At 43.6% G+C, this 15682-nt stretch overlaps 1 protein-coding gene across 1 annotated transcript; it reads right to left on the bottom strand.

The window, feature by feature from the left end:
* T265_08490 (hypothetical protein) lies at window positions 1-3471 on the bottom strand (the record flags this gene model as incomplete). Its single annotated transcript, XM_009174304.1, has 2 exons — window positions 1-109; window positions 3239-3471. 2 exons carry the CDS (start codon window positions 3469-3471, stop codon window positions 1-3), a joined length of 342 nt encoding a protein of 113 aa, XP_009172568.1.
* Between the last annotated feature and the right edge of the window lie 12211 nt (window positions 3472-15682).

Raw genomic sequence — 15682 nt, 5'->3', positions numbered from 1 at the left:
CTACTCTCCACAATAACGCACTAATGATGTCACGTCGATTGGCGATGAAACGTTTGCGATCAAATTGCCCAGCTCAGCGAACAAGCCAACGACCACCAGATGCAGAACTCTAAGAATGAATCAGAGGGAAGATGCGTTAATAAAAAGGTGAGGAAATTTGACGTAGCATGCGTCGTATAAACGAAACAGCAGGATGACCAATAGCGCTCATTAAACAAGCTCATCTGTCGCAGACTTGTTTGGGACCAAAGCCAACAAAGTGGACGCATACACACAGCCTGGTAACAAGATAACGAAATGTGTATTCGAATATCTGGTGGTTTCATAATTCATTTGTTTGCTCCTCTCACAAGCATCCATCCATTCGGGATGGACTCTTGAGTCTTATATTCAAATGAATCGCCCTCTGATCGATCGGATTCATTTGCTTTTCAGCTTGATTTTGTGTGTACCTGGGTATCCCAAATAAACTCTGTGATACGAGTTTGCAAGGAAAAGAGACAAAGAGGGTATCCAGTCCATTTAGCCTGTCTTGTAAGTTATTTGTCAGCTCGTTTGGGAGTGCGCTTACTCATAACCGTTTATTGTTTATTGGCACGCATAAGGGGAGCACAACGCCTGAAGCTTGTGTACGAAGAAGTCAGTGAGGAATCAGCGTTTCTAAGGTGTGGATCAAAATAATCGTTCTATCCTTGGTGTTCAAGTGGTTCTGTGAACGTGGCACTTTTCTAGCATTGATGTATTACTAATGATGTAGCTATGTGCTTTGAGTTGTGGATGTTTTTGGTCTCAGAGAACATCCAGTGGAACGTCATTGGTTCAACCTGTGCCACGAGTATATGCTGTGGCAAATGTCGTATTCCAGCAGGTGTGTTCTACAATAATTCATTTTACGCTTTTATTTGAAAAGCGTACAATAAAATCTCGCTAAACTATGCACCAACAAAACAAAAGGGATTACGCGGATTTGTCTGCTCCCTGTCCCTCATCGAAGTCGGTTCCTGTCCAACCACTCATCTTTGTGAATTAGACGGGTTCATTGGTTAAACTATGAAGGGGGCGCAGTACACAGAATTCTTCCAACAGATCTGAGGCTACAACTGTCAGATCCAAATAAGTGCTACTGTTGCCATGAAACCGGACACTAGATTTCCTGGGTGGCCTCAGGGCAGTCACTGGCTTACCAGCATAACCACTATATACGTTCCTCATTCGGATTTATGTTTCTTGTCACGATCTTACACACATTCGTGGACCCTACTTCCCAGTTATCGTGCTGTCCTGTTCATCTATCGGTAGATCTGTCTGTACGATCAGTTTAGAAGTCTCCGTTTGATTTGGCGCGCTGATTTCCTCAGCAATTTGGTCATGCTTGTGGCTCTTTCAACCAGTATTTTTGAACAGACTTGTAAGGTGTTTTGATCACTGCCATTTGTGTAGAATAGCACCTTACTTTGACAGGCAACGTGGGGATACACTGGCCTCTTCGTCGCCTGTGTCATGGGAGTACCGGAGATGACGTTTGGTGTATTTGTTCATGAATTTGGTCGACGCCGTTCTAACAGATGGTTCCCCTGCTGCACTGTAGTTTGCAGGACCTTGAAGGAAAATCAAACAAATAGGCTCGTAGTAGAGCACACGTTTTTCCAAACTATTCACAACTATTCACATATATTTGGAGTCTATGCGCTGCTTTGTGTTCAGGGTATATCGGAAGCTGATTCTCGCTAGTTGGCATGTTTTGTTTGCTCGGTATCACGTTTAGTAATGGGATTCTCCCACTGTCCCCGTGTTTCCACTATGAAATTTAAATCAACGTGAGTAGTGCTCAGTAGTTGGTAGAATTCGTGGGCGAACTACAAATATATTGTCAAAATAATATCTATGACTCATGAGTCACTGGGTTCTTCTGACCATTTTTTCTCGCGGAAAATCGATCAACATGTCTGCGTGTAGTGTTCAAACGAACAAAACTGAAATGTTTTGCGCTAAATCGTGAAAATTTAGATAAACTGTTTCATTCTGAGAATAAATCACTCCACTTCATTGATTGTCATTGTAATTACTAATGAGTCAAGGTCTAGAAAGAAAGCTATCAACTTTTGTTTTACGAGCCATACAATTACCACAAATTCAGATGTATCCTGAGACCTAGGGCCTTTCTTGTTCAAGTTTGTTCACAGGCTGTTGAGCAATTTTACGCCCCCGATCATCACTTTCAATATCAGACCAAAATGTGTGGGATTTTGTGTAAATTTGTATACAAGCATCAGTGAAACTCTCATGCTTGACTCCTTCAAAACGACATCGATTTTTTATCCAGGATTTCGTACTATATCGGATCGCGTTCTATTTCCTTGGATTGTTTTCGTCCGAACTAATCCGAATCTATTGTTATTGTAGCTAATCGATAACATGACGCCGACATGATTGTCAGGTGACACAATGTAGAGTTCTACTACCCGTTGAAGTTTTTGATCGTGTCCTGTACTGAAGCGATGCCTCGATATAGTCTGGTAGCTGAAGCACAAACTTACTGACCGGAAGGTTCGTGGTTCGAGCCCAACTTCAGCCTTTAGACCGCTCCTGTCTAAGCTTGATTAGACTGACAGTACCTCAGTTTTGGTGCTTCTTTCGGGTGGCTTGGCGGCTAGGCATTGGAAAGATGTTACAACCAAACTGATATTACCATACTGATATTGCTGAATAGATATCAGTAGTCGGTGTAATTCTCATCCACAGTCATACAAAAGGATTCAAACCAGCTGGAATCATACCTGGGTTAAGTCTGGTGAGGTAGCCCGAACCAGATTTCAATCGCCCTTAAATTACAGCTTTTTGGATGCCTTTTGAAAGATATGATTAGAAATAAAAATTTCATACATACTGTATTAGACAGGAATTCATCCTGATGAATACTATTTTACCGCAGTTTGTTGTACTAATAATAAGCAATTATTGTAATCGATTATTTGAAATCCCCGGGAGGTTGGCAACTGGGTTGAGTGAGGGATGTTTGCCACTTATCAAACTCTCGCTTAGGTGTGAACTTCTGCGATTCGTCACCTGTCGCTGATTTCCAATTCATGAGTCTGTTTTAGAAAATTGTCGTTCGGATGACGGTCAGTAGCAGTGCATTTTCTCAAGGATATGAGATTCACGACTGTTACTAGAACTCTGGCTGCATCCTGAGGTTTGTGCTGTTCCGTTTTTACTGAAACGGATCAAAGGAAGACACTGTTTAAGGACTGTTTCAGCACCGTCACCAGCCAAATCAATTCCAGTCACTGGGTTCGCTATATATCCTGACAATTTTCTATGCAATTTTGGAGTTTTGCGGGATAGGTATTTTTGTTCATAGCCACGCCACTCTCGTTTGAACGGCCGTGTTCCTGTTCTGGCGTAATTATTCCGGGGAGTCCACACTAAAGGGAAGCACTGGACTCGAGTTCCGCTCTTATTAGACCTCATTAGCAGTGCCTATCCAATGGCCGTGCCGGGATTTGAACCCCGGACATCTGACACGCGAGGCGAGCGTGTAACCACTACTCCACCAACGTACGTTGGACGCATCTGAATTATCCCGACTAAACAGGCGAACGTGTTCACACTTGAGCGATGTGAAGCGATGTGAGCAATGTGAGCGAAACTCGAGTCCAGTGCTTCCCCTTGGTGTGGACTCACCGGAATAATTACGCCAGAACAGGAACACGGCCGTTCGAACGAGAGTGAACAAAAATTTTCTATGGAGTCTATATTTTATGTACTTGCAGTCGATCGAATAAATGGAATGTGGGAAGCAATCTGCGTGTCACAATGAGAACGGAGCTTCAGAGGGGACAGATCAAATAAGGAGACGTTACTTGAGACGCAAGGCGAAATGGGATCTAGCAGACGTCGCGAAATATCAGTGCTCATGAACTTCTAATCAGCAACGATTCTGATAGATGCACTTTTCGGCCGTACAAGCAAGTGTAGGACCAAGTCAAATGTGAGTGATGAGACACGCCTATTCAAAATTGAAAAGTTTGCTTGCTTTTACTACACCTAAATACGTGCGTCAGACATTAGATCATGATACAAAAGTGGTTTTTGAATACTGCAGCAGACAAAACAGACAAATACAAGGTACAGTGAGATGAATTCGTGTAACTACGGAATAACGACTCAAGCTGAACAAGATACATGACGGAATCTACTCACAAGGTTGCTGAAAATGCTTCAACACCCCACGACCGGTTTCGCCCTTCTGCTTTGGGCTCATCAGGTAGGCGCAGTCCCCGAGTTTCCGTCAACCTTATGTTCTACTTGAACCCAAATTGGACTGTTTTCGAGAAATACACTCACTTGCAAATCAGTTTGCTTCTCACGAGAGACTCAACTGAGTATCATAGAATATCATAAACGAGAGATTCGGTGGATTCTCCCTTGTGAGGACCAAATTGATTTGCAAATGAGTGTATTTATCGAAGATACATGAAGCTTCAGGTCTACTGGCGCAGTGTGTTTGTGCAGAACTTTTAAAATCTAACTTGAATTTAGAGAGGCTATCCGAGATTACTTTATACTTAGTCAACTCTGGATATCCGTGAATGAGATCACGGGCTGGATAAACTTTTGTATATGCGTCATATTCTAGTGTCGTCTCGGTAGACTGTCGATTTTTCAATGTCCAAGTGTAGCATTGTTCATTCGCCTAAGTTTTAGTCTGCCATAAACATTTATTGACGGGGCTTTTCTTGCAGTAAATGAGAAAAAAACAATCGATAACGAGCTCCTTGGAATCGAAGGGGAAATTCTGCCGCATAAAAATTAGGATCAGATGGGAGGGGACGCTCACAAGTTAACCTTACGAAATGACAAATTTCACAGCCAGACCACTACTAAAGTTTAACGAATTTCTAGCAGAAAAAACGTTTGTTCGGCTCAAGGAATACCCAAAAAAGAGACATTATTGCCAGCATATTTACATGGAATATTAGAGTTTTGGCTGAGCCGACCACATGGTTCCTAAATCAGGTGCTTGTTGGTCCGTTCGCAGCCCCTAACAGTTTGCTTGCAAACGCTTCGTCATCAGTCGTGAAGATACTATCAGTGCGCCATAGGTGTTTCCTCCATACCTGCTTTTACTCACACAATTTTTAAAGGGCAGTTTTCTCCTAACTTTCTTCGTCTGTTTACGAGTTGTGGTAAACCGCATTCCTTGCATTTGATTGGTTCATCGATCAACCTTCTTCCGGTAGATTTAACCATTTCTTGATTGGCCTTTTCATAGTTCGTGTTGCGTTGTGGTTTGTCTTCCTCTGAGATGACTGACTATTTCGGTGCCACGGCGAAGCACAAAAGGAACAATGAAATTACCAGAAAGCTCTCCCTTAATCAGTCAGTAACATCAAGTTGTATCAAATAATATCTGAGATCGATGTAAGTGCCATCAGGTAAAAAAGAAGTACGAATCCTGGTCGGCATTGAGGATTTCCCTACGGCTGGTAACGAAATGTTAAGAAAAGTGATCAGATAAACTGCCACCTGAGGTACCAGTTTTTTTTAGATATATTGTCAACTCAAAGCTGGGTAGCTGGAAGGGAAAAGAGATATACCCATTCGGCCGGTTTCCAAGCCCGGATCGCATTTCGGACACGCGGTATGGAAAATCGTAATGCGCCTTTCTTTACAGTGAAATTCGCCAAAACGATTAGTGCTCACAAAAGCTTCTTGAGAGTACACATTTGTGTCTGTTCCAACATATACCTTCACCTTCGTCTCAACTCTAAGGAGCGAAACTATCAGTCCATCGACTACAAAAAATTGACAGTATTTGATCATCCTAAAATGCTGATCGATATTCTCTACAATTAGCATAAACACGTGACGCCTCTAAAACACAAGCACAGTCGCTTTGAGATACGTCTAAAAATAACGAGGAATAGGACAGCCAAAATATCTGGTCGATATGGACAGGGATGATGAGCTAAGAGTAGTGGTTTCAGCCATTCCGAGAATTTGTTGCCACCTACACATGCACATAGAGAGCTGTCTGGAACTCACAATACCTACGGTAAATTTGTTTTCTTCACTAACCTTACCAGTTATCAGAGTCAGCCAGCATGAATCTAAGGACGTTGCTTGTGATTCAGTCGCTCAGACTGGACAAGAGTCTGAATATCAACACGGATCGTATGGTAACAGTCCATCCGCAGGCAATTTCTCTTTCTACTGTCATGCGGCGTGAGCTACAGTTGTAGACCACAATCTCCGTTCCGATACAGTGACGCACGGCAAACTATCAAAGCAGTTGATTAGTTTCAGTCGAGTAGATGGAAATCACCAAGTCAAAGTTAGACTGTAACATGTTAAGAGACTGCCAATTCACACAACACTAAGATGAGACCTATCCATGAAGTGACATTCCATACGGTATGTCTCTCTCTTCTGTTTACAACGGTCATTCACCAACACAGCCATTAAGTTCATTCATTTTTTTATCTGACCCGTCCCCGTTTAAATTATTGTTCAAGACAGATGTCACTGGATTGATTAACCGTGTTTTGGAGTGGTACATATCGAAGTTCATTGAGACTATACCGCATGCGGACAGAGAATCAAACGCCACTCTATTGATTTATTGATCGTGGATGTAATATGCACGAGGCTGACCACATCGAGACAGTCGAAATTCAAATATTCATGTGACTCCTATTCACGAGGAGTACTCTAGACATGAGCACTATTAACAGAATTGTAGCCGTGAGTGCTCGCTGCTGGTTATAGAGAGAGGGTCAAAGTTTGTTCACAGAGAAGCCGGAATAACGGAAGATGAGATGAAGAGCTGTCGGGAAGCGTATAACTAGTGCGGTACCGTGCAAACCGAAACGTTAGTCAGTCTTCGTACGCCAAATTCAGTAGAGAACTTCCATAAACTTGAGAATCAGCCGAGATACAGATGAACACCGAATCTATGTTGGCCTCCTACTTACACAGTTAAGTGGATGAGTAGTACACAAGTTTGAAAGACACTTGGGAACTACGCTTATCTGATCAACCTCAATGGGGGCAAAACTGGTAGCGCACTGCGAAAAAGTTCTCTATTATTTTGAACTGACAAGGATGAGCAACACAAGAATGTGGTTGACAGATGGGGAATACTGTCAGATGGAAATGATAAAAGAGAGTACGGTTCAGGCGATTGCATACCATCAACAGAATTTTTACTCCAAGGGTACGAGAGAAAGTTTAGGATGGAAATACACCGTAGTTGTAGCCAGCCACGAATAGACTGCCTGACATAATCATCGGATCATCTGAGGGTACTGAGGTGACCTTAGAATAGCTCGGCCAATTTTGTCAGTCTTGGTGTCAGCTAGTCCCTCGTGATTTACATTCAGTGATGCAGCTTTCATGGGGCATGTGATCTTCTCGAGTGGTTTCGGCATTTTCTGCAGAGAAGAAACGCAAAGAGGACGCGAAAATAAGCTACAGCGTCTGTTGGGCTCAAAGTAGTGGTGATTTCTTTGGTAGGCGAAAAGAGTTTGACTCAAATGGCGATCGATCACAATGCTTCTGGAATCCAACCATCGCTTTTGTCTTCGGGGTGTTGGTCTTCATAATCCCTTTTCCCAACTTCACGTCAGAAGGTTCTCGCCTGATTGTTGGTCTGTTCGCCGAGCTTGGCAGTTGGATGACAAGCGTTTCATCACCGACTGGGTGGACATCGTCAGTCACTCAACCCCACACTGAAGATATCAGCTCGATCGGTGATGAAACATTTGGTATCCAACTGCCAAGCTCGGCGAACAGACCAACAATCGAGCAGCGCACTCAAGCTACCCATATTCCGCAACAATGCCAGGTTCAAACGTCTTAAGGCGATGCTAAATTTCTGCATGAGAGATAAAGTAATAAAAACCATTCACACTAAGGTGTTACAGGACTAGTGATCTGGTTGTGGTATTAATAGAAGAGCGATACTAGGCAGACTAGATATCCTTGCCTCACTCCTCTGAGACGCTCGACTTCCGAATGAGGTTAACTAAAAAGGCACCCTTGTAGAACTGTGCGATATATCAAAACAGGAATTACAGCCTTCTAAATGTCCTGGCTAGATGGACAATAGTGTCATTCGAAACCGGATCAAACGCTTTCCTTACGTCAACAAACACCAAACCGCAGAATGCATGCAGCGCACGCATCCGATTCGCACATCTTGGTCATCGTTCGATGAGTCGGGCACACCACGTGAACACGTTCGTCTGTTTACCAAGCTCTACAGTCGTAATTGCATAAGTTTCTTCTTCTGAACGTGGGGGGGATATTATCTCCGATGATGCCTTCCTTATGCATAGGGGATGAAACGTTTGCGAACCAGTTGTCAGATCCAGTGAAACGACCAACATTCACTTGTTCAGCCACTAACAAAAACCACACGAAACGCCAATACTCTTACACGGTGTCTCACAAGGAATTAGGTTGTTGGATCCCCGACTGGTCAGGCAGAGACGTTTGGCCTAAAGCGTCTTTGAGAGTCGATGCCCAAATCTTCAAAGATTCGGCACCAATTGAACTTCAGTTAGCCTGATTTTTTTTTTAGATGGTTTAAACCAAAACCGAAGGTGTTGTTTGAAGAACTTTCTTATGCTCTACAAAGGGGCTTGTACCGATTGTTTTTATGCTAAGTTCATCTATCACGAAGAAAAAATTGGGCCAAATGTACTCCAAATAAATTCGTAATGCACTTCTCAGAAGGTTGCTGAAAATACTGTTGCCTGGAGACATCACAAACGAGAGATTCAGCTGGGTTCCAGGTGAGTCTCTCGAAATCTCGTTAAAACCAAATTAGTTTGCAAATGAGTGTATATTAGCTAATTTCGTGCAATTCGGGTTCAAGTAGAACATGATGTTGACGGAAACTTGGGGATTGCACCTACCTGATGAGCCCGAAGCAGAAGGGCGAAACCGGTCGTGGGCTGTCGACGGATTTTCAGCAACCTTATGAGCAGTGCATTACGAATATACATGTTTCGCGATATCTCGAAAATCGTAGGGACTGAAACATGAGGCGCCCTGGTGCAGCACATTCAGTTGCCTGGAAAGATCAAGACCGAGAGATTTAGTCGGATTCCATGTGAGTCTCTTGCAAAATCAAATTAGTTTGCAAATGAGTGCATTTCGCTATAAAATCGAACTCTACGACTAGGATTGGCAGCTCTTGATAAGAATGGTGTTTTAATCCATCCAAATAGCAAAAGCACTTAGATATCCAAGCCCAGTCCGTGTCTCTGCTCATAGGATTACTGAATATGGTTCACACAGTCAAAAACCCATATAGGTATTTTCTCACCTTATAACCGTGTGATTTTTAACGGAAAATTGCCACTATAAGTGGATTGGTGAGAAAGCACGCAGCCAGCTGGATTGGAATGATCGATTCAGACGTATGAAGGACCTAATTGGGTGTGATTTGAAAATCGCAGGTCGTCTGAATAGACAGAAGCACAAGAAGCCTTCCATGAAGAATTCAGACAGGATAAAGGGCCAGGTATAAGCGAATATCCTCGTACGAGCATGAATTCTACCCTCTTTCGAATACGAATCATTAACCTCTGAGATGCCTTGCTTTGTAAAGCCATGAAGTGGCGAATAGTACGGCATACGTGGAGGAACAGAGGGGGTTGAGAATACAGTTTCAAGCACTTATTGTACGGATCAATACTGGCTTCACGCACTCCTTGTTTGAGCATTAGTGACTAGTTTCATTTTCTGTTGATTCTGCTTCCACTTTACGCACTTTGTCTTGTTCTAATGAAATTGGTTGGTCCACGCTAAGGTTTCAATGTACTAGGCTCCCTTTGTGTCCTTATTGACCTTCGCTGGACTCAGAACTTCATTCCACTGATATTGCAGGCGGTGCTTCGAGTACGCAACAAGAGCACACTAGAAGCAACTTGATATCACTTCTAAACGTGTGAACCTATTTGAATGCCACAATTACCTTTCAGTGTAGTTTTGTTCGCCAATTTAAATTTGAATGTCTACAGTCAATTTCAACATTTCCGCCCGAAATATTCAGTCACCGCTTCTCAACTGTCATCCAAATCGATTGCGTGGTTTGGTTGCTACGGTTTCATCGGGCTTAGCTACCTTTACCGCTTGCAGTTTCAAACAGTATCTTTGTATTCTCGTTCTCTGTCAAAGAAAATGCAGATGCGACTTATGATATGACTTCAATAGAAACGAATGATTTATTAACTTGTTTTGGGACTTCGGTGCAAACGAAATAGGTCGCAGACCTTGATGGAAATAAGGCTGTCAGGGCATGCCAAAAGTACACAAATGTTTACTCCGATCGGTACACCAAACAACGAGTGAATGAACCACAAAAACGGTAATTGGTCGAGAGAATGAACCTGTTGTGGACCACAGTCTCCTTAATGTCTTCCTATTACTGTAAACCCCGGTCTGAATAGCCTGCTGCACTTGGCTAAACTAGAAAAGTCAATGAACGTGCGAACCGGCTGATCTATCGATCACTGTCGGGTACAAGCGGCCAAGAAAGTGATACCAAGAATACAACTCACCTGCCAAGGGCAAGTAGAGAACAACCATTGAACTTTGTCTAAAACGAAATCGGTTATTCCATAGGCTGTTATGTAGTCCCGTTACGTTCGGAGCTGGAACTCCCAATAGAACCGACGTGCCGTTGCTTCATATACGATGCTCGTAGGTGATCCTTTCCCAAACCAGTTGACTCTACGTTACAAGTTGGCATCCTGACAGAAAGCTGCAAATGGTCCACTTTAGAATCCGCTTAAGAAATCTGCACACCCAGTGCAACAGATCTGTTTTTGACCTGTTTACCAATTTGGTTCTGACGGAAAACTCATTTGAAACCCAGCTGAATCCCTCATTTCTGATGTTCCTCTTTAACAAGTGGGCTGTCGAAAAGTTTTCAGTGACCTTATGAGTAGTGTACCGCTTCTATATAAGTCTGTGTCCGATTCGTGAAAGTGGTTCAACAATGAGGTCACACTAAATACTCTGACGTTTGTCACCGAGCGATTCGTGGGTCCGTCTTATGCCCAGGCAGTTGTCCGACAGTATCTATCTGTAAAGTCTCCTCAGGGTGACAGTACTTGCCACAGGATCTGGGGAAAAACAATACGCTAACAGAGTACTTGGAACGACATGCCAAACTTCGGCGAACGGAACTCCGTTCAGACTATGTGCTCATAGTGCAGCAAATTACGTAATTGGTTGTCAATACAAAGAGGTTTTGAACTTTGAAGAGCCATTGATTTCTGATCGATACTCTACATGAAATCGATTAATTTAAAATTGAGATTGGATAATTACTTGTAACAGCAGGAAGAATAAATTGCTCTGCTCTGATAGCACTAACGAGGGACTTGGGTATGAGAAAGGCAATCAACATGTCCGGAATTTTTGACGTTGACAAGTACTTTACTCCCATCTTTTCCCATTGACCGCATTCAGTGTGAGTTCATCTATCGTTATTTTGGAAGGATAACCAAATCTAACCAGATACCTAATTTAGTAACCTCCAATAAGTGACAAAAAATCGCGCTTTTCATTAAGTTCTTCCAAGAAGTGCTTTCAATTTTCCATCTTTTTCAAATAGGAATGATCAAGCTTGTGGAAATTAGTAATTTGTGTTTGCGTGAGAATAGTTTCCCAAATATTCAAAACTATTTCCGAGGAATCAACTTTACCATCCAGGGTACGTCATTTCAGCCCAGTCATCACTGAAATATATAAACTTAAGAAGCGTTTGGTGGCAGTTTACAACCTGAACAATATACTATCCTGAATGCAGCTTGCCTTATCACTTTTGCTCAGGAAACTCTTTGGAACACAACTGGAGACTACTATGGTATGTTTTTAAGATGATAAATGTTCTCGTCCTGTTAGTGTGAGTCAACGTGTGCGGTTCGTCCGAACGACTCAAACGATAACCCAGCATCCATCATGGTTGTGGCAGCCAAAAGGTCGCCTGTCAGAATTTTCCAATGACCACCAATGACTTCTAAGTAGACGTCGCCAAATAAACGGTTTAACCTTTCGATGCTTCCATTCAGATGCATCTAGTGTGCATGTTTGAGGTGTCTCGGGTGTGAGAGACATGGGTGAACAGAAAAACTGTCTTCCGTGTCTCCAGGTTGACAGTCTTGGCAAATCACAACTGAAATGGGGTAAATTCTAAGAAGAGCGGAAATTCCACAGAGATCATGGTTCTGAGTGCAGATCCCATGCCAGACGTAACAGAGATGCAAATTTTGAGGATTTTCTAAATTCTCCTTTATTATTTAGCATTCCGTATTGATGAATAACAGCTGTCACAGACCTGGGGGACTTCGAGGAGGTTGCACAAGCTGCTGGACTGGATACCGACCAAGGTAAGTTGGCGGCGCTGAAGACCCTCCTCAGGGGCCGGACGAAGGTGGCCCTGGATACGGCCAGAAGGGGCCCACGGAAGATGGACTGGGCCGCCGAGAAGGAAGCTGTTGCAGTGAAGTTCGACACACCGGCCGACCTCCAGGAGGCTGCCAGGCACTTCAAGACGGCCAGGATGGGACCGAGATGTGACCGACCTTGTTCTTTGCCGGCGTGCAGCAGTCGCTGGATCGGTCCTTGCCGGGACTGGACAAGTGTCACGCCAGCAGTTGCTGTCTGACCAAAGCGTCGAAGATGTGCAGCCGGCGCTTCATAGCCAGTTGCGGTTGGCGACAGCAAGTGGCCAGTTGAGTGTGGAGCATCTGGAACGAGAATTGGCCGAGATGTCACTGGCCATCTTTCAGTCGCAGGAGAACGGGAAGCTTTTCAACAGCGGAGGAACTGAGGAACAAAGTGGGCCAACTCGCCAAACAGCTTCTAGCAGTCAAGACGGAATCACGCAGGCAGGTTCTAACGAGCCGATGCTACAAGTGTGGCATGCTTGACCATTGGAAAAATCAATGCCCTCATACCCGACCACTCGTACATAGTAAAACTTTAGATTACTTCACACACCGGCTACCACACAGGTGGTTATCGAGATAGACGAGTAGAGGGAGCTGTGCTTGATCGATACGGATTGAAAAATGTCACCTATCTAGGTTTTCCCAGGAACTGATCGGTAAACGTTTACCTGCACTGATGATCACTAAGATGAGAACAAAGTAACCACCTAACGACCTACATGGTGCAAAGTAGAATGCGCTTTGTTCCTGAGTAACTGGCCGAGAAACGATAGGCCATCATCAGTATGTGGCTGAATGAAATTCAGCCGACATTTGAATAGCCGTCCGCCACACTGAATCATGTTCCATTCTTCAAACAGTCATGACTGAGTAGGACAGATGAGAGAATGACATCAGCGACCAAGTATCATGCGTCATGAGAAAAAAAGAGTGGACATTCAGCTAATCAGGGTACAAGGCCTACCAGAAGGAAATACCCCTTTCTGGAACCAACGTAGATGATCTCACTAGACTTTGTTTAATGTTGTCAGAAAAACATCTTATTTGCCAGAAATGTGCTCAGAGGATGCAATTGCTTACAGCTGATTTTTGGAAGCACAGGAGGGAACAAAAGGCTGGGTGAAGGAGTCCCTAGAACAAAAGCTGTGAATGTCGGAGTCGCTGACCTGGGTCACTCAGAGTCGTGCTCCACACACTGTTTCTCAGGCTACCAATCAGGATGGGGGGCGAGGTGGCTCAGTGGTTAGAGCGCGAATTTACTGAGCGGAAGGTTCGTGTTTCGAACTCGACATTTGCCTGTCGACTTCCTCTGTCTAGGCTTGGGTAACCTGGCCGTATCCCAGCTTGGCGGCGAGGCACCGAAAGGGCTCTATAGCTGAACGAATTTTTTCCCCACTGTTGATTAGACCCAAGTAATACTCTGACATCCCTCTGATGTGATTAGCAATGAGTTATTTCGGCTTTATTCGTACTTTTTTTTGAGTAATTTGGCGGAAACGACGATGCGGCTGAGCATTTGAAAAGATAAAAACCTATTTTGTATCATACGAATGGTACATAAGGTCCGTGCAGTCTCACAGTGATGTGAGACAATTCAAGATATTACTCTATTTTCGGAGCAAACCATTGCCCTTGATCTGTTTGATCGCAATTTGGTTGGCAGAATAGAGCAAGATCAGCACGGTCCTGGCAGCTAACTCCAAGAATAAACAGCAAGTAAAAACTAACTCATGAAGGAAACTAACCAAAAGGTTGCTGAAAACTCTTCGACAGCCCACAACCGGTTTCGCCCTTCTTGGGGCTCATCAGGTAGGCGCAGTCCCCGAGTTACCGTCAACCTTATGTTCTAATCGAACCCAAATTGCACTGTTTTCAAGAACTACACTCATTTGTGATGGATGAGCCCCAAGAAGGGCGAAACCGGTTGTGGGCTGTCGAAGAGTTTTCAGCAACCTTTTGGTTAGTTTCCTTCATGAGTTAGTTTTTATTTACTGTTTATTCTTGGAGTTAGCTGCCAGGACCGTGCTGATCTTGCTCTATTCTGCCAACCAAATTGCGATCAAACAGATCAAGGGCAATGGTTTGCTCCGAAAATAGAGTAATATCTTGAATTGTCTCACATCACTGTGAGACTGCACGGACCTTATGTACCATTCGTATGATACAAAATAGGTTTTTATCTTTTCAAATGCTCAGCCGCATCGTCGTTTCCGCCAAATTACTCAAAAAAAAGTACGAATAAAGCCGAAATAACTCATTGCTAATCACATCAGAGGGATGTCAGAGTATTACTTGGGTCTAATCAACAGTGGGGAAAAAATTCGTTCAGCTATAGAGCCCTTTCGGTGCCTCGCCGCCAAGCTGGGATACGGCCAGGTTACCCAAGCCTAGACAGAGGAAGTCGACAGGCAAATGTCGAGTTCGAAACACGAACCTTCCGCTCAGTAAATTCGCGCTCTAACCACTGAGCCACCTCGCCCCCCATCAACGGTAAGTAGTATCAAGCAGCAATCACTCTGACCCTCTCTCTGCTATGTTTTGACAACCAATGCGTGTGTGTTTCACGCCATCTACTCGTGTGCTGAATCTACATTCCAATGAAAAAAATTTGTGTCTTGAAGAGCGCTTAAAATGTTGGCTCTCTTTCGGTGCTTCTACGCATAAGTGCAAACCAAAGCCTGCCTAACAGGCTGGATTTACAAGCCACCCCACAACTTTTGTAATTTTCGATTCTACAAGATAATGCGCACTCTGGTCCGGTTCACGAATGTTTACTTCAAAAAATGACTGAGTAGCAAACACTAGTAGTGTATTTTACTGCCTAGGTCAGACAAATATCAGAGCAAAGGTTTCACTCTGGTGATTCACGAAAATTGCATGCAGGTGTGATTGAGTAGGAGGAGATGCGGGGCCAAAAGTTAACAACCCGATGGTCATTGTTTCAGAACGGTTTTGCAAACAATGTATGCATTGTTTATCAGTCGGGTGTTAGTTTATTAGTTTACAACTTCAACATCGTGAGGTAACAGGGATAACAGTCAATCCCACGACGATCATTACGATTAGATTTGATTGCAAATTTAAGCGGGAACATGTCCTAAGTAACTCAATGGGTTGTGTATGAAAATAGCTCGTGATACAAGTTCTAAGCAGTGGATTAGAAAGAGTGAGGCCCGGTGAAATCCACAATGCATGGAGTAACATATCTG

Source organism: Opisthorchis viverrini, assembly GCF_000715545.1.
Source record: "Opisthorchis viverrini unplaced genomic scaffold opera_v5_224, whole genome shotgun sequence".
Lineage (NCBI taxonomy): Eukaryota > Metazoa > Platyhelminthes > Trematoda > Opisthorchiida > Opisthorchiidae > Opisthorchis > Opisthorchis viverrini.
The sequence above is the reverse complement of the archived record's forward strand: the minus strand, read 5'-3'. Positions and strand labels throughout refer to the sequence as shown.